This window comes from Excalfactoria chinensis, chromosome 2 (genome assembly GCF_039878825.1).
Source record: "Excalfactoria chinensis isolate bCotChi1 chromosome 2, bCotChi1.hap2, whole genome shotgun sequence".
NCBI lineage: Eukaryota > Metazoa > Chordata > Aves > Galliformes > Phasianidae > Excalfactoria > Excalfactoria chinensis.
In genome coordinates, this window is record NC_092826.1 from 47,093,083 (window position 1) to 47,120,738 (window position 27,656).

At 40.4% G+C, this 27,656-nt stretch overlaps 1 protein-coding gene across 47 annotated transcripts in view; it reads right to left on the minus strand.

The window, feature by feature from the left end:
* The window catches only part of EPB41L3 (erythrocyte membrane protein band 4.1 like 3), a 140,545-nt gene that overhangs the window by 34,455 nt on the left and 78,434 nt on the right, over positions 1-27,656 (minus strand). For all 47 annotated transcript variants that reach the window (XM_072327465.1, XM_072327452.1, XM_072327446.1 and 44 more), the window contains exons 3-8: positions 26,150-26,347; positions 6,840-6,944; positions 4,675-4,717; positions 2,120-2,195; positions 718-936; positions 543-630 (exon numbers count right to left, since the gene is read on the minus strand). In XM_072327465.1, coding sequence (XP_072183566.1) covers positions 543-630; positions 718-936; positions 2,120-2,195; positions 4,675-4,717; positions 6,840-6,944; positions 26,150-26,203 — 585 coding nt within the window. In that variant the 5' untranslated portion in view covers positions 26,204-26,347. The remainder of the gene's footprint in view (positions 1-542; positions 631-717; positions 937-2,119; positions 2,196-4,674; positions 4,718-6,839; positions 6,945-26,149; positions 26,348-27,656) is intronic.

The window sequence follows — 27,656 nt, forward strand, 5'->3', positions numbered from 1 at the left end:
ATCAACTGACTGTGGGAGAATGTTTTCAACAGAATTACCACCCTTCCAGTCAACTGGAACGACCACACATCAGAAGAGAGATCAGCTGCTGTTTCCCTGTGACTATCAATCTGATTAGGTCTTCAGCACAGCTGAATGACTGCTTCAGAGTTCTATGCAGGTTGGAAATGATCTGTTTATTTAGCTAAAATGCCATACTTGGCCTTATTCAATTGCAAAATGTAGCTGAAGGAAATGACAATTGATCACTCTCCAGATAGCTTCTAATATCCTTTCTCATTACTGTGTCCATTTGGCATTTTTTTTCCCAAAGGGTATGACTGTTTATTCAGCACAGAGTGTAGATGAGAAACACCATACAGTCTATAGGCTGAATCATCCATTATCCCAGGAGTCACTTTTCCTCATATTGAGTAGTGATTTATCCCCCTATCTGCCTGTCTCTGAACAACAAGAAAGAATAAATCAGAGTCCACGCAAATTCAGGTACATGAGAAAGATGACCATTGTGGGTTCCCAGCAGAAAGGAATGTAGTCCATACCTTGGCATGATGGAGATCTACTCCATACATTGATAACTTTTTGGCATTCTCCAGAAAATGCATCTCAGCCTCAGCAGGTGTCATTCCCCTGAAGAAAAAAAAACAATTTGAGCATCGATATTAAGGAAACAGAATATGAATTGAAATGCAACACCTACAGCCTCCATCCACCTACCTGTGGCTCTTGTGCAGCTCGATCACTTTATCTTCCAGCTCCTTAGTGTGATTCGGTGCAAAGCGAAACTCACTGACATAGTCACTGCCGTATTCATCGGGGTCATAGTCACCAAGCTCGGACTGCACAGTGTAGGAGCCCAGCAGGGCGAGGGTGACAAAGGAGCAGGGCAGCCGGCCGGACACAATGTCATCCCTCAGCTGCAAGCAGAGGTAGTACCTGCAAGGGAGCACCGCTGTTGCTCACACACAGCTCCTCCAGTCCCCAACTTGTGGGTAGCAAAGCTTAATTAATCATTATAAAGCTGCATGGAGATTTCTTGGTAAAATGTGTTGTCATTTTGTTTGGTGATCCAGGAGAATTAGCCATAGGTTTACATAACATATCATTAAGATACATCTAAATAATAACTCTTCTCTTTAAAGAGAAACATAAAATAGCATTCCAAAAGAGGCTGCCTAACTCCAAGCCATTAAAAAAAAGATGTCTCTTTCTCAAAAATACATCTAAACAATGAATAATGCTAAAAACATGGAGATAAGCACTGATTAGAAGAAATGAGGAAAAAGTGAAGACTGTTGGGTTTGTGGTTAAGATATGGAGTTCACTTGGGAGGTTGAAGGGTGAGAAAGAAATCCTGACCACTTCAAGAGCTTTGCTGCCAGTTTGATGCCAACTGGTCCTTGCTTGGAGGTGAGGTATGTCTTTTGGTGCCTCAGCCAACATGGCTTACCCCTGCACGGAGCTGATATAGAGAAACTGGGATTTGCACCAAATGGGAGGAATAAGGAAATGTTCCAAAAATCTTTACCAAAGATACAGTCTCCTGTACTTTGAACCTAATCACACAAGGGATAAAAGCAATCCTTCCCCTCAGCAGAGCTCATTATTGCCACATTCATCACACCATGCACACCAACCACCCATCTAGCCAAACAGTAAGCAAAATTCACAGTCACGCTTGTTCTCCTCTTTTCTTTCATGGTTATGATTTTGCTAACAATAAAATCTTGTTACCATTGGCAAAACAAAACATTGGGCATCTCTGTGGAAATCAAAGTAAATTCGCAAGAACGGTGACATTGATAAAGCTTGATTTGGGGGTTGAACTGTAAATAAACTGTAAATAATTCTATGATTAACTGTAAATAAACTGTAAATAATTCTATGATTCTATGATTCTATGATTCTAAACAAATGAAAAATGCTGTCTGAGCTAAGAGGACCAAACACTGTTTACAGTGTCTTTTATGCCAAAGCATCACATATTTTCCATAAGCTCATAAGAGAAAACAAATCAGTGAGTATACAAAATGTCCCCTTTCTTGGATAATTAGAGAATAAGCGCTTTCAAGAACAGATTTGAAGTCCCTTCTAGAAATGTATTTAATGTTTTAAACACCTGGTAATATCTTCAGATAGCTGGGCAGGGTCTGGAGGGTAGAATTTCACATTAAATGCAAACTGCCAAGCACCACCTGGAAAAGAACACAGGTTTACTGAAAGTGCAGTGGGAGTGCAAATGGAGATGTTCGTACTATTTGATTACCAGCAAATTTAAAAATAATCCAGTCAAGGAATTAATAAGAATAGGATACATTATCTTTTTCTCTTGTATCATTCTGGAGATAGTAATTTTCCCTTTCACAATTACAGTATTAGATCAGATCTTACAGCTCTTTTCTTATTTAGACAGATTTTCACTGAGGCGAGGACCCTAAGGGAGTAGCGATTCACTGCTAATACTTACAAAAATTCAGTCTGAAAAAAAAAAAAAAACATTTACTGGAATTAACCATCTGAAAACATGGCTTATACAAGCTCTAGAAGCAATAAAGCAGGTTTCAAATGAGCAGCAGAGTGGTAGCCACTGTTGGGTGATAGAATGCTGCAAGAACAAATGCAGAGACTGTGGCTGGAGCACAGAGTGAGGGAACTCCTATTTAGTAATTTCTGTTAGTTTAGGTGATCTGTGGGATACTGGCTTGCATCACTGCAACTATTTAGCAAAAGTGTTCTGAAGAGTTAGTTGTAGATGTTGTTCATAAAGAATACAGAGATTGGGGAAAAGAAAAAAAGTGTTGAATTCTGCAATGTAAATATGAACACTGATTTTTAAAGGTTATACTAATGTTTGTCTCTAAAGCAAATGAAAAGCAGCAACTAAGCCCCAAACCAGAAAGTGCTAAGAAGCACCATGGTGGTATCTCTTTAATGGCACTTTTCACTGAGGCCATCATTGTGGAACACACAGCTTATATGTACTTCCACCATAAGTTACAATATTTATGCACCCAAGAAACCAAAGATGAAGTAATGATACTTAAGTTTTCTGAAATATATTGAATATTTCAGAAATTATTGCAGAAAATAATCTAATTACAGATTAACTAGAAATAAGTAAATCTCTCTCTCAGTCCTGTATTGGCTGTGTAATACGAAATGGTTGTGCATGCTGTGAAGAACATGACTTCTGATGAACTCGATCTTCCATCCAGAGGCACCTTCAGTCTAAGCACCTGTTAATGAACATGGGTTTTCAAAGTGTATCTGGTATAGAAAGCTTATATGCCGGACAGAGTGAATGTTTACCTCCCTGAAAATACCATAAGGTCTTCCTGATTGAGAGTTTGGAGGTGTTTACTTAGAGACCTCAAGGAAATCTCACTCTATGCAAAACATGACTGGTTAAGATAACTGAGTGAGAAGCCTTCTCCCCTCACTTAGAGGGCCTTAAATAACACACAATAGGTTAAAACCAACAGGGCACAACCAGAGGCCATAGATACAGTGACAGCCTTGTTTTTCAGTCACTGGAAAGAAATTGCCACTGTTTACAGTATAATAACGAATATGAGTGATATACAGCATACATGTATTTTTGTGCGATTTATGATAAGTGTTGTGCATAAGAACCCCACTTTTCCATGCTTTTCTTGTTCCCAACTTCTACAATGAACTCTCAGAGCAAGTAAATTATCACTGTCATCTCCTGCAAATACAACTGTCCCCATTCCATGTCCAGCTCTACAGTTTTCTGCCCTGGTTAATCTCTCGCTGTCACAACCTTTCACTGTCCAGCTCACAGCTTGGGCACATATTTAATGTGTTCCACATCAGCAGTTTGAAGCTGAGCTGCTTTCCTTGCACTATCAACATAACTTGACTCAATAAAGTCTCCAGCACCTTCCTCTTGGACTTAAAGAAAGCATATAATGGAGCATAGATTTTCATGGCTCTTCTTTGCTTATTATTTACTAATAATGAAAATAACACTAGTGAAACGTGCAGCTGCTCACAGCAGCAGAGGATTCAACCCTTTGAATCCCAGAGACGGGACTGACTCATTTGCCATGCCTGATCCGCGAAATGTGAACCACTGCAGGCGAGCTAAAACAGATGGCCTTAGAGGGTCCCTTCCAACTCAAAAATTCTATGAATCCATGATTCTGCCTGTAGCTTGGAATGAAGGGTCTGTGGTCCACCTGCCCCACAGTCCTTGTGAGCAGAGGGTTGAGGTGAGAAGCTTACTCCCCACAGGAAGGTGCACCTCACAGTGACAGGACACCTCTCCTATGGATGGCTCTTGGAGGGCTTGTGATCACAATGGAATGTGTGATACTACAGCTCTGTGGCCCACCTGCCACGAGGATCTTCCAGCTAGGGCCACCAAGCCATGGGACACCACATCAGGGACACCAGCATGACCCTTGGCATGATGGAGGGCAACAAGGGAATGGGCACTCCAGACCACAGGTCTCTATGAGGTGGCTTTCCATATGTACAGAGGCCACACTGGCTGTAAAACTAAGGCTGTCCAGTGCTAGCAGTGGAAGGCAGATAAAAACAGTTTGGAGACAAAAAGGCTTATACTCTCAAATTTGGGGGTTAGGGTACACCAGAAGGAAAAGTTCTCCTGAACCACCGAAAGAAAAATACAAATAATAACAAACTTACTTCGGATCTGCTTTTTGATTTCCTTGGCAGGGTCCAACCAATTCTGAAAAGAAAATGTTTCCTTTCTTCAGTTTGAGTTAGAAAACACAATCAACATCATTTTTAAAACAGTGCCATGAGACAAAGCTAGAAAACCTGCATGTCCATCCTCTTCTCTCTGGAGCAACAGTGGGCAGGGGTAATGGTAACTTATAGAATTAGGATTGCTACTGATCTTCATAGAAGACATGCAAGGGTGCCATAGGACACTGCCTCGTTTGTAACTCCCTGTAAACATAAGGGCATCTCCAGGGGCAGAGTTACTGCCAGGGCTGTCCTCATGCATGTTAAACCAAGGCTGGTGGCTTTGCAAGGAGATCACACAAACCCCTATTGAAGAGCTGAGGGATTATCACTGTGATTTGCTACTATTCCCTGGCTGCCAAGGAGCACTGCTGGCTGAAACCAAATTCCTCCAGAGGCAAGCAGGAATCTGAGGTCCCTTATTGCTGCCACCAAGACCAGAGCTGGTAGCTCATAGAGTCTTCTGCCCTGCCTCTGTGATATGGGGAGGTAAGGACCCCATATCTCTGTTTCATTTTCTAATGGAATCAAATTAATATTTAATATGCCTTGCACAGCCCAGAACAAAAAGTTCACCTCCCCGAGGAAAGTTCCACTTTGTCCAAAGAAAGAAAAACAAATGTATCATAGAAAAAATATGACAGAAATATCAAACAGGCAGAACACAACAACCCCTACACCCAAGAAAAACAACCACTTTGCAGCTGTCCAAATGCAGTTAGTGGTGCAAAACATGAGCCTGAGGAGTTCCAGCTATTTCTAAGCTTTCTGTAAAAGCACACCATGCACTAAAAAATTAAATGTGCATCAAGATTTCTATTTTCAAATGTGACATGTGATGTGAGCACATATTTTCCGGCTGGAAGGTGTCTGGAAGAGGATGGAGGTGAGATGCTAAGTACTTCGATATTAGAAATGTGCACATTATTGATCTATAAATATGGGGTCACACCATTTTCAGCTGTTCAGCTCTCTGAAGTAACTGGTGATCTACAGACATTTATCACTTCTAAGCCACCTGTTTAAAATGAATGCTTTCTTTTTTCTTTCCAGTATAGAAAAGCATTCCTCTCTGGAAATGTATTTAGACATTTGCTTAACTTTTGTTATAGTGCAAAACTAAGCTTATGGTTAAGTATTATCTTGGACTAGCAAGGACCGCTTAAGTATCTGCTCGAGTGACTTTCTGAAACAGGAACGGAATCCTTGTATTTAGAAATCAGTAAAAAAGGGGAAGAAAAGGAACCCACTCATTTCTTACGCATCCTATATAGCTGAAACAAAGGGAAGCCTAAAAAACAAAGCTGTTGCTGTTGATCTCACCTGACATAAAGAGCTAAAGAAGCAGTGATAACTCCAGCCTTATCAGGGAAGACCTTTGAGACCATACAAAGCACAAAATAACTTCACCTGGTGATCTCCACTGGGCACATCATGCTTAGAAGTTTTGTTACCGGATTCTTTAAAAATATTTACCATAAAAGGTCAAAAAAATAAAAAAACACCATGCAGCACTTAAAGTATCTTTTTGCTACTCTCCCTTTCATTACAACATGTCCACAATAGTCCATATATTATCTAGCTTTAGATCATCCTGTACTCTGTTAATACTGTTAACACACAGCTCATTTAATGATAAACATGAGCTATAGAAATGAAGAATGGGATTCACTACTGCTGTCAATTGCTTATGCATTTAAGCAAATGGAACAATGCTATATTAAGGTTGGTCAAGTTTGGAAATCAAGATTTCTTGGAAGTGAAGCAAGTCCTGCCTATCTGTACCACAAGTTAATATTATTAAATAAACCACATTTAAGTATTTTATGCTTTGCAGTATATAGGAACATAGAACAGACTTTCATTGGCAGCAGTAATGTAACAAATCAAACTAGAATGAGAACGAGGTACATGACTAAATTCTTTCATGCTCACACATACAGAAGCCAAGGAAGCCCAGGGGATGCTCCAGGAGTTATAATAACTCAATGTACACATATACAACTAGATAAGAAGACAAAACAGCTTCTGTACTGTTTCCAACTGTATGGGGGTGCTTTGATGTCCATATGCCAAAGGCAAATCACCATTCTGAAGGATACCTTTTGGTTTTCTGTGTCTCTGTATGTTAGTCCAAAGTAGTCTTTTTCCAAAAGGTTCAGATGCTCACACACTTTGTCAAATAGCACTTGGCCTCTGGAACGTTTCTGTGCAAAACAAAGAGAAAAGAAAATTCATGTTTTAAAAACAGACATCACCATTAAAATAGCATCTTTGCTGTTTAATTTTCAAACCTGACCCAGAAATGATTTACTTCAACTGATCCATTTTTTCAGATCTATTGATCTGGAGCTTCGTAAGAATCAACGGAATGAGGCAAATTCACTTTTCATAAGAGCTCAGGTCTTGCTGTGGAGTTAAAAATAAGTTGGTACATGCCATACAGCAAGCATCAATAAAGAGATGCATTCTGTCTTTCACAAGCAGCAACCTCCGATTCATTTTGAGGATTTATCTCAGTAAACCAGAGTGTGTACTATGTTTGCAACAGTGGTAACAAACAATAGTACAAAATATTCCCTGCAATGGGTTATCAGAGCTGTGATTTGGGCAATCCTTTGGAGGAAAAGCCAAATGTGTAGGCATTTCTTGCTTTGGTAATATTGTGGATTAATTCCAAGATGCTTTTCTGCCTAATATACAGGGAGATACAAACACATCATCCACTGAAATCAGTGAGAGTGCCTAGTATCTCACATGGAATGAAACTGGGTAAAAAAGTACTTTCCCAGTGTTCCACTGACCTTCTTTATTGCTAGAATGTTATATGAGAAGATAACTCACTGTCTACAGCAAGAGCTTTTAGCAGAAGCATCATAGACTTTTTTATTGGACAGTAAAAATTCAGGTCATCCCTATTCTCAGTGTAATATATGACATGGAGAGAGAATTTTCCAAAAGATACCCCAACAACTTCACAACCACTGACAGAAATGTCCTATTCATAAGTACCTGTGCCAACTTTAATATGCATTAGTTATAACAAGGAATTCAACATTATTTGCGCCATCAGACATTGTCTGCTTCCCTACGTGTGCCTCAGCTAAAGGAAAAAATCTCTCCACTTCATTTCAAACATGCACACGCACATTCATAAATATTTTAGTTGATGTCAGCCAGGCAGTTTCTTTATCTGTAACATACACATGACTTGAAGCAGAATGGAAATACATTAATTACTTCAAAAGTCAGCAGAAAGCTGAAACAAAAGAAGACAGAATGCTTCTTCCAAATTTATCTTCATTAAATTAATGAGGGCAAATCCAGAGCACTGCAGACATTGTCTTCTGTCTGCATTACGCAGTGGTCAATTGTGGTAGAGTGACACCAAATATATTCATTACAGTCTGTCATTCCTCAAAGGTCACCCACTTGGAGCTATGTCCCCTTATCACCCCACCACGATGGCAGTGTCACCAGAGCCCCTAAGTGGGCACAAGCATTTTCAGTACTGCACCAGCTCTCTGAGCAATACAAATGGAGCAGAGGAAAATACGGCTCTGTCAGTACAGCTGTACCCACACCACGCTGCCCGTCCAGCAGAGTTGGCAGGGGCGTGTGAATATTTCACAATCCAAACTGACGGGGCTATGCCAACAAAGCTGGCCTCCAACTATTTTAGAAGTGATAACAAGCCAACAGAAAATTTAATAAATAAGAAGAGGTTTGCTAACACTCAGTAAAAACATTAGGAACAATGCTGGAGTAAGTTGCAGAGCATAACCTAATTTTTGTTAAAATTAGTATTCCTGTTGAGGCTTCAGTGGTACATTAGATAGGGTTCAGGGAAACATACTCTACACTTTTATTGATAGGGAGACTGTAGGAGTGGCTGCTACAGTCTAACATGCATTCTTCAGATGACAGAAAAACCAGCCACAGAAGTGCATCATAAGAGTATTGCTCTAACTGAATGTACTGAGTCTTCTAGCATCATTTGATCAAGTAGCCATACGCTTACTTATGCCCAGTCATATGCATCCAGCCCTGAATCAGGAAGTAAAAATGCACCCCGGCTCCTTCATAATTTCAAACAAATGTTAATTCTTTACACCCAAGACTTGGAAGTAACTAACAAAGCTTGATGGTTTTGTATTGCTGCTTCATGGAGACAATTCCACTACTGGTGTGCACAGAGGAACAAAGCCAGAGCCCTCAAGCCAAATGGTCACATCTCTGCTGCAAATAAGCAATGCCATTTTTTGCCAAGCATTTCTACTTGGTGACAGACTAAGTCATTACACCAAATGGAGATAAATAAGCAGCTTACTGTACATACCACTGCTTCCATCACTGCACCACCTACATATGATTCATGACACTTCAATGTCCTAATTTAGGAGTCTCACAAGGTCAACAAGAGAGCTGTTTTACATGGCTGATCTGTGCAGCTACACAGATGTCAGCTTTGAGAAATAGGAGCTAGCAATTGCAAGGTACAATGTTTTTAACAGGGAACTGCACAAAACAGTTGTATGTGGCTGTGTTATCATAAAAATGCTCAGGATATCTACACATTATGGGCAAGTGGGACTGAATATGAGAAGCCTAAAATAACTTGCCTGGCTCATTTTTTTTTTTTTTTTTCCTGTGACAAAATCTGTCCTCCTCCTTCCCTAGGATGATACCCAAGTTACACTGAGGAACTTTTCACAAAAATCCTACTGCATCTGAATACAGGAAAATGTTGGTGCTGCAAGAGGGCTTCAGAAACACCATGTGTACCTGGCAACCTTCCCTGGGCAGGATGTTCTCTTCCCTGGGTGATGGCTGAGAGTTAACATTACAAAGGCTACTTTCCTTACTGTTCACAGAGAAGCAAATCAGCATTAAGACAGATGAGCTGCTGCCCAAGTGCCTCTTCCCAGGTCAGAGCCACCAATAGAGCAGGACTTATGGGGCTCCTATCACTTAGGGATGCATACTGCCTGAAAATGGAGCCACCATTGCTGCCCTTGTGAAGAAAAACAAACAAACAAACAAACAAAAACACAGTGAGAGGCAGCATCTGTGTAAATCCAGAGGAAATTAAGATGTTTAGCTGGGAATACATAATTAAAGGAAATGAGCAGACCTCCCACACTCCTGTTAATTACTTTTATTTTACGAAGTACCCAAATTAGCATAGCAGATAAGGTGTGAGCATCATTGCTTCAGCAGGAAGAGAATGAGAGGAGGAGCAGAAAAAGGTCAAGCTACCCACCCTAAACCTTTGCATTCCACTATTTTGGCACGACAAGACCAAGGCAAAGAAAGTATCCTGGTTACTGTGAATCACAGCTTAATATATAAAATGTCAAGCAATTCTCAGCAGGCCAAAAGAATGTTCCTTGTGCTTTTGTAATGTTTTTAGTGGGTAAATAAATAAATCACAGTAAAAAAGCAATCGAAATCCATGCTATAAAATATTGGCCACACAAACGAATAGTTCTTGTGAGAGGTCAATATGGAAAGAGTGTCCCCCAGAAATATTCTCAGTTACATTTCACGCATGAATGGGATGAAAGGAAATGTAGAGATGTGAAAAAAACAAACACTTTGTTCATGCTTTGGGAAAGCAAGATCATAAGAAGAATGCAAAACATACACTGAACAGCATAAATGAGTCAGAGTGCAAAAACTAAACTTTTCACAGACTCCTGCAACTGTATAAAGCCCACAGCAACCATCCAAAACTGAAATTAGAAAAAAACAGCCTTCTAGTCAAGCTTCCAGTGAGAAGAGCCAACATCAGTAAACTTGGCAGGTCTTCACCCACCAGCAATTCCCACACCCAAGGCAGAGGAGAAACAGCATCTTTCCTTGCCAGTTTCTCCTCTGCTTTTGGACCCAAGCCTCTTCCTCCTCAGGAGGCAGAAGTTCACAAAAGTCTCTCCAAGTACCTACTGGCTTCCCCAGAAACAGCCTATCCTCCATCCTCTACACATCAGCTATTTCTGCTGCTGCTGCTCTACTCTCCATTACCACCCACGCAGCTCTGCAGTTCTCTGGGCTACCCAGCACCACTGACCCTATCTAAGACACTCCTTTCCTCTACTCCTTTTCTCACTGGCTGGCTTCTACCGCTCTAAGCCCTGTTCAACATGTCCTCATCCCCACACAATGCCCTCATCCATTCAGGGGATGTTCTCCCTTTCTGAATCTTTGAGATGATAGCCTTTTTCTGAAGCAATGAAAAAGAGAGGAAAAAAAATGATTAGTGACATTTTCAGGTTGGATTATCAGGAAAAGGTTCTTTATCAAAGGGTGCTCAGGCCCTGGAAGAAGTTCCCCAAGAGTGTGGTCATGGCCCCAAGCTGCCAGGGTTCAAGGAGTGTATGGACAATGCACTCAGACATATGGCCTGATACTTGAGTGGGCCTGTGTGGAGGCAGAAGTTGGACTCAATGATCCTAACAGGTCCCTCTGAACTTGGAAGATTCTATGATTCTATTCAAATTAAGTATTTCAGCAAAAAACTGCAAGGATTTGTCAGATGGAACAAGAGTGTATGTCCACTGCACTCATCCACAAGTTCAGGGAACTTCTTCAAGCCAATATCCCTCCATCCTACCTCTGCCCCATATGAGACGATCAGACCAAGGTAACACATTGTGCATCATTTTGAATGGGGAGCTAAAAAACCTCAGTTTTTCATTTTAGCTTGACGAGGATAACAAGATTATTAGAAAGTCAATTATTCTCTCTGGTGAACATTTGGATACAATGTCTGGTATTTAATGCAGAAAAATAATGAGAAACTTTTCCTTTATTATGATTAAACCCATAACCCATAAAACATATTTAAGATGAATGAACACTATTAAAATGAAAAAAAAAATGTTACTGTTATTCATACTTTGTCACTTAAGACAAAAAATATGTATTGTATATTAATATAATCATTGGATCCGGGAAGGTTGAGGTGTGAAGGGATATACAGAGGCAATCCGGTCCAACCCCTCTTCTCAAGCAGGGCCATTGAGAATCAGTTGCTCAGTACCATGTCCAGATAGGTTCTGACTACACTCAAGGATGGGGACTCCAAAGTCTAGGAAACCTATATCACTGTCTGACCACCTTCAGTAATATAAGTTATTTCCTGTATTTCAATTCTTGCTCATTGTCTCTTTTCACTTGGTACTGCTGAGAACACTGTCTTTTTTATTTATCCATTCAGGTATTTATAGACATTTACAGGATTCCCCCTGAGCCTTCACTTCTCCAGGCTGAACAGTCCCAGCTCTCCCAGCTTCTCCTCACAGGAGAGATGCTCCAGGAACTTCATCACCTCTGTGGCCCTTCCTTGGACTCTCTCTAGTACACTCCAGAACTACAACCCACTCTTCAGGTGAGGTCTCACCAGTACTGAGCAGAGAGGAAGGATCATTTCCTTTTACCTGCTGTTAGCTCCCTGCTTGATGTGGCCCAGTATTGCACTGGCCATCTTTGCTGCCAGGGCATACTGTTCACTCTTGTTTATCTTATTGTCCATCAGGACCTGTAGGCAAAGGCCTCAGTTGTAGCAATTAGGCTAAGAAAACCAAATGTTACTATACTGTAATAAGCAGCTAGGAAAACTGCATCGGAAATGAGCAGCTAACACCATAATACACAGATGCAACACAAATATTCTTGTCATGCAGGCGTTAGTGAGAACATACAAACCCTCTGCGATTCACTGTGACATAAGAAGAAAAGTCTCAGGAGAGATCTCATTGCTCTCTACAAATCTCTGAAAGTAGGCTGTGGTGAGGTGGGGGCCTCTTCTCCCAGGTAACAGTGAGAAGACAAGAGGTAATGACCTCACATTGCACCAGAAGAGATTCAGGCTGGATGTTTAAAATCTATTCACAGAAAGGGTGCTGAAGCACTGGTGCAGGCTGTCCAGTGAGGTGGTGGAGTCACCATCCTTGGAGGTGTTCAAGAATCATGCAGCTGTGGCACTGAGGGACATGTTTCAGTGGTATGGTGATGATGGGTTGACAGCTGGCCTTGACGACCTTAGTGGTCTTTCCAATCGTAATGATTCTATGATTCTAAGGGGAAGATTTCAAATGTTATGTGCTGGATGGTACTTCCCAGCTGGAAGCTAATCACGACAGAGGCAACTGATCAGGATTCCAAAAGAGTGGTCAGGTGATGGAATGGGCTGCTCAAGAAGGTGGCTGAGTCACAGTCCTTGGAGGTGCTAGCCCAGTTGGCCTTCTCTGCTCCCTCCATCTCACACATCTGGGATGACAGCACTCCCCTGCACCTCCACAGCTGCTAAGGGGTTAATTGTTGTACACCTGATGAAAGCACAGAGTGTTAGTCTACTCTCATGCTCTATTTTTATTCACTAGCAGATTACCCTCCTCTCACTGACAGGGAAATAGTACGAACAGCTGAAGAGTAAAAAACAACCCCCTCCGCTTCCTAGAAATTAAAGCTAGTGCAGCCCCCAAAGTGTCATATTTTCAGAGCAGCACTATTTTTGCAGACAATGCTGCAGTCTCACGTGTATGCAAAATGCTGAGCAAAGGCTGAAGGAGGAAGCTGTCTGCAGCACAAAGGTATGCATGTGCTGTTTGAAAGCAATTACAAACAATCACATTGAGAATGAGTTTATAGCTAAGGGAAATCCAGGGACAGAGTCCCCCAGCCAATGAGCTATAATGGGATTTGTTTGTGCCACCCCATACCCAGCATCTTCACTGCATAGTAGCTACAAGGTCACACACCCCACTGAGCAGGAACTTTGCCTCTTTGCCGTTCAGCCAAAGAGCAGAGAGACAAACTGCTTTCACAGCTGTGGACTTGGGTTTCAAATGGAAAGTGCACATTTCTTTCTGCACAAACATCACCGCTTTCCTCAGACAAGCTGTCACGCTGCCAGTGAACAAGCAACACTAGCACCAGCCTGGCCTTAAATTCTGTACAATTACTGTAATAACTCCAGTGGGCACTGTCGCTGGAAGAAGAACAAACAGATCAGTACCATGAAATCCCAGTAGAAATAATTGGACTTCAAATGATGTTGAGGTTATCTGGTTCACATTCCCAATCATCATTTACACTTTCCAATGGATCTCAACAATACACTGTATAAATGTGTGGGCTGGCTCTAGTCTTGCATGGAGTAATGCGTTTTGACATGTGACTGTACTCACCTCTTCCCTTTCCCTCATTCCTTTTGGTAGCGAAGTATTAGCTAATTTTTCTAATCTACAATGCACGATTAAAAAGATTCTATGTCCAGACCGCTGATTTTATTTCATGTTACTATTCCAATTTAAATTGCCTTTCTATTGACAGCTCAGTTTCTACACTGCACAGACCATGATGATGGTGCAAACACAAGAAAACACCCCGAAAATTTAAGATGCATATAGCATCATCAAACTATCATACAACGGGAGAACTTTCATACTCCCCATTTTGCAGCTTCTGCACTTACTCTTGCAACACAAAAAAAAGAAGTATAAAAGATTAGCTGTTCGTCAGGAATACTTTGTACTTGCCACAGCAAGCACTCTTCCCACAAACTCCCCCAGCTGAGATATGTACAGTAAGCCTCAGAGTCACTGAATTCCAGCCTCTGACAGTGTGCACAGTCTTTATTCACCAGTTACGCATGGTCCATAAAAACTGAGCTAATCCTGGAAAAAGCATGATCTGTGCAGTCTTCATTTGTGAGGAAAGGAGGTGAATGCTTGCAAGTTTCCTAGTTCATTTTTGTCATGAGAACCCCACCTCTGTAGAGGGATCTGAACTTTATAAGTATGTCAGAATTTTATGTGTATATACCAATGTTTGCATAATTTAATGCACATAATCACAAAATCACAGAATTTTTCAAGGTTGGAAAAGACCTAGAAGATCATCTAGTCTAACCATCACCAATACTTCCCAGCTAAACCATATTCCTCAACGCAACATCCAAACGTTTCTTGAACACTCCCATGGTCGGTGACTCTACCACCTCCCTGGGCAGTGCATTCCAATGCCTGACTACCCTTTCCGAGAAGTAATACTTCCTAATGTCCAGCCTGAACCTCCCCTGTTGCAGCTTTAAACCATTCCCTCTAGTTCTATCACTAATTACACGAGAGAAGAGGCCAACCCCCAGCTCACCACAACCTCCCTTCAGGAAGTTACAGAGAGCAATAAGGTCTCCCCTGAGCCTCCTCTTCTCCAGGCTGAACAATCCCAGTTCCCTCAGCCGCTCCTCAATAATATCTGCACTTTCAAACATACACAACCTTATGAGAATGTAAATGTTTGGTGTCATTCCAAATGTGGAGGAGCAGTTGATCATGACCTCAAAGTCACCATCTATGGAGAGTCAATCGCAATAATTCTGGTAAAGAACTGATTTTTATCTTCATATGAATTAAAAATCTACTCACTGTGACATTTCCCATATTCCGGGGAGGAAGAGTTTGAACTAGCCAAGATACAAAGGCCTAATCATTGCATTTTAGGCCATAACATTTCCAACAGACAAAACGTTTTGTTTGTACTAATCAGTACTTTTCATTAGAAAATGGAACAAAAACTTAGCAGAGGGTTAATTTTTCTCAAGGAAGATAAATGTACAAAGCCATCACAAAGAAGTTTGACTTCCTTGCCCTTCCACACGTTTGTCATTCTGCATTCAGAGGATTTGTTCTTGTATTGCTTCATCTCCCCTAGTTTCTCTCCACTGGGAAAAGGCGATGAAGGAGAAAGGTGACAGAGAAGGAAAAAATCTCCGAATTTCTCTGGGGATCTATGATTTCTCAACTGTAGCCCTCAGCAGGAACATAAATGGGTAGCATTCAAGAAGGATGGAGAATCTCTCCTGTAGTGTTAATTGGCAGAAAATCAGCAAGTTTTCCCCTGGTTTAATGAAGTGTATCCCACAGACAACATGTATATAAGTAGCAAGATGAGGTCATTGAAAAACAAAACACAACCACTGGAGTTTAGCCCTCTAAGTCCCTTGCTGTGTTTGCTGAAAATTCCAGAAAATCAACATTTTGTTTCCTCTGAAAGTAAAAAATGTTGAGAAACATGTTCTATGCATAACATAATATACTGTAAAGAAAGTCACTTCTGCTACAGAGCAGAAACTTCACAGAAGTTACTTCTAGAAAGTTGTACAATAAACTGAAAAAGCAAGCAAATGGACAAAACAAATAACAAAGATCCTACTGCATCTCCTATATGGGCAGATTAATATAGACAAATTGAAATAAACTGAAATAAATAAATGAATTCATTTAGTCTTCTTACTTCAACTGCTTTTATATTTCTTAGAGAAAAATCTGCTTTGGTATACACAGAATATTATAACTGAACATGTATGAGGACGTGTGTCTCTTGGATGCACTTAGCAATGTAATACACTCCGCTCAGTTCGTAAGCAGTTTGTGTTGCATAGCAAGGACATACTTAACAGGAATTTCCCATTAGCCTTTTGGGATGGCGAAGAAAATAGTAAGTTATCAGCAAGAAATGTGCACTTTTTTGACCTCCAAAAGGAAGTGCTGTATAATCTCTCATGTACTTAACTATGGCTACTAACTAAATTTTACAGGTAAGCTGCATTTGGAAACATCCCAGGTCACACACCTAAATACAATACACAGGGGAAAAAAAAGCCTACAAAACAATTTATTCAAATGTGGAGAGAATTAGAACTTGACAATTTCAGAAAGCTTTAGTTCAGTAAAAGATGTGATAAAAAGCCGTTTTTTTTTTTTTTTTTTTTTTTTTTTTTTTTTTTTTTTTTTCCCAATATGAATTCATTCCATACAAAGTGATCTGCCTGAAAGCTGCATGATAATTCAAGCTCTCCTAAAAGTTCTTTATTAACATTTTTATGTGTGGACCTGCCAGTACATCCCTGCAGGCAACTAACATATTCAGGAAGTTTGAAATAAAACCTGAAATACTATTCCATCTCTGCTTGAGAACGAGTGCCACACAAGAGAAACTTAGTCACCTAGAACATATTTCAACATATAGGGAAAAATGATTTTTTTTCCTCCTCTTCATAGTGATACTATAATTTACCAGCTTCTTATTTGTTGTGTAGAGCACCTTGAAATGCATTACTGTTCCTAAAACCAGTCACTTTTAACACTTACCACTTAAATGTTTAAGTGTTTACGTAAATATGTCTATGCTATAGTTACATACTAGCACCTAGCATTGGTGACATTGTATAACATGGCATAGTTTTTATCAGGGCAATCGTCTTTAACGCAATTTGAGCTTGCAATCCTAAAAAGCCAGCAGTAATCCAAAAAAACCAAAACCAAACCAAAACAAAACAAAAAAAAACAGGCGATTTCTAAATCCTAGTAAGAAGATTGGTGACCTAGTCCCGACGCTGGAATCGAACCAAATTAGGGTCTTTGCCTTCTGCATCAGCAGAGATCACTCTTAATACTGCTATCACATGAGCACTAAGCGCACTGACAGGTACGCCACACACAATGCAAGTTTATAAATAAAGCCTGCACTGCGTAAGTGGCAATGCAAAGCAGCAAAAGGCAACACCTGAGAAACAACAAAGGCTTCAGAGCACATCTTTGTATGTCAAAGCCACAGCTGTATGTGCAAAACAGCCACAGAAATATGTGTCAAATGCAATGACTGTCAAATGTTTAGGCACTCAAAATGCATCAACAGAATTCACATGGCAAAACCTGAGATCTAGTAACAGCTTACCAGCACTACCGTCCAGGAAAAAGACAGTGGATATTATTTCTCAAGCAGCAATAAGTGCGACAAGAATTGAATTAGTCTGAGATGTTTGCTATATTTTTTCACACAATAATAAACCATATTCCATAGCTTTGGAGGCTTTTCAAAATTGAAAATATCACCGCTGCTCTTGTACTGGAGGACAGAGATATTCTGGGTCTGGTGTTTAACCAGACATCCAGATGATCCATTTACCTCCTAACTGCACTACCTCCTCCTGCAAGAAGGTCTGCAGTAACTCAGAAAAGTCTGCTGGGATTTGCACAGCAGCTGAGGCTTCCCAGTGAGGGGCATCAATATAAATATTTCCCTTGTTCTACCTGGTCTTAGTGGGAGGTCAGCAAAAGTGTCATTCCTGCATGACTGTGAAACATGTACAAGTGTATAATCAAGGGAAACCTTCCACTACCCTCACTGTATGCAGTTTTTGGGAACTATCAGCAAAAATCAACTATAAACATTTGGTTTATTTTCAACTGAAAAAAACTCTACTGTCGACATAGTCCGATTTACGGAGTAATCTTGCCATATGAATTTTAAAGCCACAGAGCTCTCTCTGACCTACATTACCAGGCTAGAGGGAAAAAAAAATAAAAAAAAAATCACATAGAAACCATAGCACAGAGAGACACTCTTGGGATAGGAGAGGTGGCATGAGGATCAGGCTTTTAAATCTGAAGTGCCTTAGAGGGCATCACATCATCAGTGCTTCAGTTGTCAAGAGAGATAACTTAGAATCTTAAAAGTGCTTGGGTTGGAAGGGACCTCAAAGACAATCTAGTTCCAGCTTACCCTATTCTCAGTGGTTGCAAGCTACACTCAAGCTTTATCTACTTTGGATCAAACCCATTTCTGCCAGAGCAGGACTGACCAAGAGACACAAGAGACAAACATTCCTATCTATCACAGCTTTGATTTGAAGGCTACCCAGTCCTATCTCTGGTATTTTCTTCTGTCAGCAGACAGGGATAATAAACCATAAAAGACCAGAGAACTCTGTGTGGGGCTCACCTGGAAAAAAATCATGTGTACGAGGTGTTAAGATTTTACAAGGCACCAAATATTTAGGAGATGATAAAGCGAGCATTGATTTAGTTTTGTGCTGGAAATAGCGACAAAGCATTTACATGGGTACAGTAGGTATAAAATTGGATCAACTAGCAACAGAGTTGGAGATTTACTAAGCATGGCTGGGAGCTGCAGCAGTATGAGGCACCTAAGGAAAACAGAAAAGGGGCAGTAAACACCACAGAGAGCAGGGAAGCTTGGCAGAAGTAACACAGGGGCAGAGGCAAAAAAACGGTCACTTCACTGGGAGAATGGGAATTGATGGTGTAAATGAGGAATGGACAGAGTGCAGAATTAGCAGGAGGTATTAACATCTGTCAGTCATTTTGGAGAAGGGAAAAGGGGTAAGAGGAGCCTTCCTCTTGTGATGTTTCTGACTCATATTCCAGTAGTGCTTAAAAAACATTTGCAGTATCTGGGTGCTGGCTGCATCCCTGAAAGAAGCTGCAGGGTTGAGAGGGTGAGCAACACCCAAGGGCAATGCATCTGGAGATGACAAACATAGAGGCCTCAATGCAGCCACACCCCAGTGAGGGTATCAGCAAGCACAGTGAGGAGGATAGGAACTCCTCTCCCTGCCTGCTGAGGAGAACAAAGAACAGGAATGATGCTGAGGATGACAGGCCCTGGAGAACAGAGATCTCTACTCTGGGGGAAAAGATCAACCCAAGTTATCCAGCAACTGGCCTTCAGTATCTGGGTTTGAGCGTAAACAACCAAATCCAAATGACTATACAAATAGTATAGTCATTCTGCCAGATGGAAAGCAAGCCCCTGACTGGCTCCTTTCCAACTGGTTCATCAAGGGGAGGGATCTGGAGGCAACATATCACTCATAGATTTTCAGTTAAACATTTATTCTCTAAAAAATGCAATTTCAGGGCAATTATATGTCAATGTAGGTCAATCCCTCTTGATAGTTTATGCCACTACAAAAAATGGCTAGTGCTTCCAAATGATCAAAACGAAGACATTTGTCTCCTACACGCATCATTTAACGCCTCAAATCATTTTCAGAATCTATTAATGAAAGTCAAGAGATGAGAGGACTAGATGCAGGAAACAGATGTGGAGAGCAAATGTACGACATATTTTTTTCTTAGAAGTTTTGGTGTTTGTTTTCACTGTAACCATGTCCTCTGCTCAGTCAAAAGGTAAATTTTAAAGCCAGACTTGCTGTTTACTTGGTACAACAGCTGAAGGAGTGACTTGCTTTTAATACTTGGTTCTCCTTCAGTCTCTGCAGCACACCTGCATACTAACCAGGGGAAATACAAGAGATTCAGCTGTCTAACCATCCAGGTGTGCTTTCCTATCAGGTTTTTACAGACCTTGTCTCTCAGTATCATGCAACCCAGATGTTCCTAGTTGGGGACAGGAGCTGAGCTTCTCTGGGCAAAGAGAAAATGCTCCAGCCCCAGAAGAGCCACACAAGCATCCTCCAACTTGTGGCACTTCAAAAATGCTGGATTCAACATGAAATGTCTTAAAAAATAAAAATAATTAAAAAAAGATTTCTCAAGCTTCAGTGAAAAAACTTAAAAAAACCAAAACAAACAAACAAAAAAAACAACCAAAAAACAACCAGGCATAAAAATTTTTTATGTTTGGCTCAGCCTCATAGTTCATTATTACAAGCTGGACAACATGGGCATCCATTTTTAGAACACTGTGCTTCCTGAACTGACAAGTATTTTAACTTCTAAAAAGCAGTACACAGCACTTTGAGAACATAAGCCAGAGGAGTTGTGTATTAACTCCACTCAGCTGAAACATATTCAGGCAATACTCAGACTCCTACTGACACGTGTCAGGTAACATAGATCTTAGCTGAATCCCCTGGCTAATCTAAGTCAGTCCTAATTAGCAGGTCTGAGGGCAGAAAACATTCTGTATAATGCCAACAACGCATCCCAGCCCAGTCACATTTAGTGAAACATGTCCTGGGTAAGGTAAAAAAAAAAACCTAACACAAACCTAACCTAAAGCTCTCCATATTAAATTAACTGAAATGTAAGCAGAGAGTAAATCAAAAGGAAAAGACTTATTAAAAAAATTCCCTTTTGCACGCAGTAATAAGTTTCACATGTAAGGCCCTTTGCAAGAGACTGTGTGGAATTCATTAAACAATTAAAACATGCAGGGGGTAACTGAAACGGTATCCTTCAGCAAGCAGAGTGCATCTTATTGCAGGAATTTCCTTCCTGACCTTCATGTCTACCTTAAAATGGGTAAGAAGGCAATGTTATTAAACTATCCATGGCAAAACAGAGCATATGTCCATTCTGAGACACCTCCTAGGGCAAAGAACAGCAGGACCACTCCTTCTGCCACCACAGCACAAAGATACAGAAGGAGTTATTCTCAAGAGGTGGTATTACAAGTGAGATGTGAAATACCAGAACACATGCAGCACTGAAGTAAGGAATCTACAAGGACTGGATTTTTTTCTTTACTTTTTAATTTCTGACGGTGCTCGCAGAGTTTATTCCCTATTCTTCCAACTACTGCAACAACCTTCCTAAGTGATTTTTTTTTTTTAAGGAAGCATCCACATACACTCACTTTTTTGCAGGCAAAATTCATGTGAAACACAGCACTCTATGCTACATGAGAAGCCATTCACTTCATGCACATTTTGCCTCCAACAAGGAATTTCAGCACACAGTTGTGAAAGGCAGTGAGTGACCTGTTCATTCTAGTTTGCCTCTGTACAGGTAATAAACCTTGGCTTCCAATGATTGGAAATAAAACACCCCACCTTTCCTATTCAAGTATGGTACCCTGAAGATGTGCGGAAACCTACTGCTAAGAATGTAGGCTGTTCTCCAGAGAAGTGTAGAAATGGCTACTATTGTGGGCAGAAATGGGCAGTGGACTGCAAAAATTGGACAGAAAAAACCCACAACAGTGCATCTGTAACAATCCCATGCTACCTCAGATGACTCCAATTGACTAAGAACAAGGAGTATAGTAATGCTCCTTGAGACATCAGATTTGAACGTTGTCCAGTGCACCCAAATTATACAGAACTCAACCACTTTGGCAAGTGTTGCAGCAATGTTACAGTAAGATTGCTAGGAAACATTTTTTTCATTTACTATTTTCCTGTTTAATCATAAAATCCAAGTGGATGAAGAATGAAGGAAAAGTATAAATTACCAACGAGTTCAGACAGTTGTGCCCTTGAAAATGAAATCTAACCATTTTGCCTTTCATTTGGTTAAGACTGTTATTGCTTTCTGATTTCACACAGTGATCAATAACGTCTATATGTTTAGAGTAGAAATCACAAAGGCAAATTCCAACCTGTTCTAAAAAGACACTTCAAGTTAGACAACATCTAAGGGAGAGGATAACAGCTTGTTCCAATTCAGTCTTTTAATTAAAATGCAGCAGTCTAGACAACAGAAAAATAAGATGAGGCAGACAAGGAAGATGAGAAAAAGAAATTCTAGAAATAGTGTAAATGTAATAGAGCACTCAAAAATCCCTACCTGAAGTGGGAGAAATTCAGACAAGTTATTTCTGCTTATTTCCACCCACCTTCAGAAAAACCTCAACTAATGCCTTTGTTATCTGAATTCAGCTTGCAGTCTTGAATCTTCTACCCTGGAGATGTTTAAGGAAAGGGCAGCACTTAGGGACATGGTTTAGTGGGCAATATTGGTGGTTGGTGGACAGTTGGACTAGATGATCTCATAGGTCTTTTCCAACCTTAATGATTTTATGATCTTACATTTTTGGTGTGAAGAACTAAACATAAATGCAGTATATAGGCTTGGCTTGCTTAACAAAGAAGTTCTTGGCACTCTCTTTGCCAGAGCAGCTTTTGCCCCAGCTATGGACCTGACCACTTTTGACAAAACATTTCTGGTCCTGGTGCCAAGTGGGAGTACACCATGAACAGTGCAAGGAGAACAGCTTCCAGGAGAGGAGGACATCTCAGTGGAAAACTGCCAACACCATCCAAGCAGACTATGCCAGTGTCTCTGAGTACCCATTAGAAATCTACAGCTGCTTTAGGACAAGAGGGAACCACATTAGGCTGCTGCTCTACTTTGACACTGTTAGCAACAACTTCAGTGTACAACAAACACTTCTGCACCAAAAGCTGTTCCCAGACACATAAAATGCCATTAGCAATCCATTCCACCTTGGAAAGGAACCACTGCTCTAAAATAAACTGGCTGATCCCAACCATAGGCTCCCAGCTGAGAAATGTGGTGGCAGATGGTAATGCTTCTGTTTTATGTTTTTGGAAAAGGATAAATTAACAGGTTGGGTTAGCTATTTAACCTGGTTTTGGCTTGTAATGTCTTACTGCATGAAAGACTTTCTGGGTCAGGATAGATACAACACACTGACAGTAATATTATAGGGCCACAGGAGAGATCTTTTATCAGGCATTTACTTCAGATCCTTTCACTGAAAGGATAACACATTAGATGAACTATTGTTAACCTCCTCTTTGAAGTTACCTCCACTACCCCACGCTTTGCAGATATATCTCATACAACATAAAAACCCTGGTGTCACATATGCAGTGTTCTGGGCACGAGAGAAACTGAAAGAGTGGTAGCTGTTGAAGACTTTAAGCACTGAATATGGAATAGGAAAGAGGGAGCTGTGAAACAATGAACTTCAAAGGAATAATGAATTAACCAAACCCATCTCAGAAGCATCTAAATCTCTGAGTATGTGCCATTTCAGCTGCCAGGTCATTAACTGGATGAACACATAATTGATAAGCAGTAGGTTGTGTTCTACTTGAGAGCAATAAGCTCCTTTAAGTGACATGAATATTTAATGTATATAAAAGCATTTGTCACTAGCAACCACTCTATAGAGTAACTGATGGATTCTATAATGATCTCCAACTCCCCGACTAGGGAATACACTTCTAGAGAGATAAATATCTGGCTCACTTCCAAAATAAAATTCACCAACAGAGCTGGTATTCTAGCTCAAAAAGGGCATTCCTAAATTTTCAGCACTTATAAATTACACTGCTTTGTTAAGACTTCGGTAGGCAGAAGCAGGATATGCAGAGCTGCGGAATGGAAGCTGACAACGTGGGATGAACTTTCTAACTCCCATCTACCAAATCCCTAACGCTGTCCATGCTGAAACATGCACTTACGCATGTAAAACACAAGGAACAGAAACAATAAATGTTTGGTTGGCATGCTCCTGCTTTCCCTTTTTTTTTAAGGAATTCGCTTTGGGGAATTCAATGAATTCCGTAATTTGTTAGATCTTTAAATATACCAACATATACTTTTTCCAGTGTAAGAGGATATAGCAAGCTCACTTGTGTAATACTTCAAAAATATGATACCATTTCTCTGAAATGTGACACTGTTTCTCATACCGCAGAACCAGATTTTTGTTGAAAAAGCAACAGAAATTTATTATTACCCAAGATGAAAACTTCACCTTCAGTTTCCCACATGATTTTCTGAAATGTCTTCAGAAACAGATGTTCAGTCTCTCCAGTCTACTAAACCCCTCTATATGTACTTTTTCTTCCCAGTGGATAAAGCAAGTAAACACCACATTCTATCTCTTGGCTGGGCAAGGACTCCTTTCACTGTAGTGGAACTTCATGGACATGTAAAATAGCTTTTCCTAGGGGATCTACCCATGGGCCAAAGAGTGAGCTGTGCTGTAGCGGTATCCACAGCTGCATCCTCAATAAACACAAAAAGCTGTCAATATCACCTAAGAAGGACACAAAGTTTGGGTCATTTGTTTAAGGTGTGTAAACAGATCACTGCACCTGCACTTGTTTACTGAAACTTTTTTGACTTTTCTCTGCTAAATTCTGTTTTGACACTCCCCATGGTCTGCTCATCATCACAATATTAGAGCTTTGTCATTTGAAGACTCATCCTTTTGGGAGCTCTGTTCTCATCATCCTAGGACATCTACCATCTCAGAGGCAGACATCTTACTGAAGAAAATGAACACAACTGCAAGATATTTCAGCAGTCTACATATAAAAAAATGCATACAGTATACATGGAGGACATTATTCAAGAGTAATTCATAACTTTCAAAGCAGACAAATCTGACAAGCAATAAAACATGATGACTTCTACATGATAGCATTTTGACACTACCTCCAACGGAGTCCAAGTTTAGTAAACTGAAACTTCCCCAAATGAAGTATTATTCATAGCATTTATTTTTGCAGAACTGAGAGTGTAATACAATAAATCTCCCTTTCTGCTCCATCTTATATTCTCATAAAACTCAGCCTTGTAGACAAGATTTCCATACAACTCCTGTTTTGCAAAATTTGCTTAACTGTATTCCAGAAGTATCTCAGACTTTCTACCCAAATGGTAAAAGCTGAAACAAGTCTCACTCTTTCCAAGAAAGCCAGTAGAATCATTCTTTCGCTTTAATGGTTTGCACTTTATTTTTAACAGACAAAACAAGGAGTAGGGGTCAGAGAAACTGCAATTAAATAGTCACAAAGGATGTGACCAGGAAGATATTGCTAGTTTGGGGAAACAGTACAGGATTTGGCCAGTGCAACTAGCAGACAGTTGAAAGTATGGCTATTAAGATACTATAAGAGCAATAAGATCACAACCCTTTCGTAGAGCTAACTCTGCAGTTATGTAAAGGAGAGCTGAGCCCTCTAACACACATCATTCCTCTGCCAGGAGGATGCCTCTCTTGGCTGGAGCTCAGCCTTGTGTGCAACCTCCTCAACAAGAGCAGGCTCAAGACAGACAGGTTCACTGCCCAAATGTGTTGACATGGCTGGAACAGCTGAATTGAGACGTAAATCCACCCAAATGTGCTACATCTGCTGATGCCTTTGCTTCTTCATAGTCATCTGGTGCTCAAAGAAAGACACCCTCACAGCATGGGTCTGCCAGAAACCACAGAGTGTCTAGTTCCTAAGTGACTGTAGCAAAGACTGCTCTCTTCTCAAAAGGAGACTCCTGGCAGAATCCCCAAAGGAAGGCAAGTTTCTTCATAGAAATCCAATGGCAGCTTTCCACTGTGATGTTTACACACAGTTATGACCCTCAGACAGTGGAGGAGCACAAAAATCCATACTCTAATTGACATTTTCCTTGTGTCCCTGTGGCATCTTTTTTGCCCCCACCCACCTCACAATGGTCAAAACTACTGTTCAGATAGTGACTACACACAGCTCTTAACTCAGCAATATGCAAGGGAAAAGAGATGTCCAACAAGACCAAAATCCTTCGTTTTCTTTATGGACTTTACTGTCCATTATTCATGTTCTGCATTTTGTAGTGTATGCTAAAATAATATTCACCCATAGTCCTTGACAGCTCCAAGGACTCTCTGCTATTCCCCACTGAACATAAAATCTCTGCAACATCTTCTAACTCCAGAAAAAATAATGGAAACATCTATGTGCCCAGCACTGGTGAAATATCTGGCTGTCCACATTTTTAATTAAATTGGGAATTCAGTTTTAAGATTATTATTATTTATAATATTAAATTACAAGTCTAATTTCAAATATCTTCCTCCAGATAGAAGGAAAAAAAAGCAACAAAGAAAAGTGATTTACCTCTACTTCACATGCATATTCGGATCCATCCAGGAGTGTCACTTTGCACTGCATATTTTTAGGTTTCTTGACAATCTTTAGAGGAGACTTGGAAAGTTTGCTTGATGATGATTTTTGAGAGAGCTTGTCGTCCTCTAACTGCTGATATTCAAGCTGTTTTGCACTTGCAGCTGCAAACTCCTGCTCTTTGTCTGTGGTCTAGAAAAAGAAAGAAAGATAACTGAGACAAACTGATCATGCAGTGCAATGCATTACGCACTCTGCTTCTGGCAGATGAAGTATTTAAAATGGTGACTGGATGCGGGGGTCCACGATGCACAGCAGACTCTTAGCTATGAAAAGACTCCTTATATTACTTCCAGCTCTTCTTCCTCACTCCATAGGGTACAGAATAATCAGGGAGGGGGGACATGCATGAAAATAATTTAGGTTTCTACTTCTTTCATACTTAGAAAATCCCTTTCAGACTCCTCAGACTTCTTTATTTTTGGCCTACTGAAAATGCTGAACAATGGGTAAACACTGTAATGAACCAATATTCCCCACAGATTATAACTTTAATGTCCTGTATCTACTAAATCATACAGTGTTTTCATTGTGTCAGATGGAATAGGAAAAGACCATCAGGTTTGCACTAATTTTGCTGTCTGCGAGAAAAGGTGTCCTGAATCAGAAGCCTGACCAGTCAATGACAATGAGAATTTGCAAAAGGGTTCTGAGGTGCCTTGGAGAGAGAAGGGCTCCCCAAACACCTGAGTGAAGGGTTAAGCAAACAGGATGGAAATAAGAGGCCAAACATCTTTTATGTGCAGCTGGCTGGCTAATGGATAACAACTACAAGACGAGAGGCTGAGTTGTGCTCTCTGCAGATGCTTAATAAGTCCTTTAAGCTGGCAAGAAGCAGAACATTTGAAAGACAAATATTCTGCAGGGGAAAGGGTAAGAGAAGAAACAATTACAGTTAACGTTTGCTTGGGCTTATCTGTGGGTCAGACCATTTGAAGAGTTACCGCGATGCAGCACAGCTCGTGGTCCTTTTCACTGCGAAAGATGAAAGCCAGAACAGCTCTACTGCATTTCACCCTTCCTAGCAACAGCACGATACCGCAGTCACTACCTTTCAAATCAGTTATGCCCCTGATAGCCTCCAAGCAAAATCTCAACAGGAGCGCACTAATACCTAAGCTAGAGCTTTAAAAACATATATTTAAAAAAATCTTTCAGTTATCTCACTATGGTAGAAAAAGGTAGCAGTTCTGACTCTGAATGATTTCTGTGTAAGAAAAAACAAGAATCACTGGAAATAATATATATTAATCCTTCATCTGTTTCCATTCACTGCATGTAATAAGCCTTCATGAGAGAAGAGCAAATCCATCGAAAGGCTCTAATCTGCTTTGAGACCAAAACAACCTTGCATCATATAACTAGCAACAACAGCATGTCGCTAAATCACAAAGAACTTTTCCCAGGAGATTTCATCCAAACAAGCTGCAAGCTTTCCCTT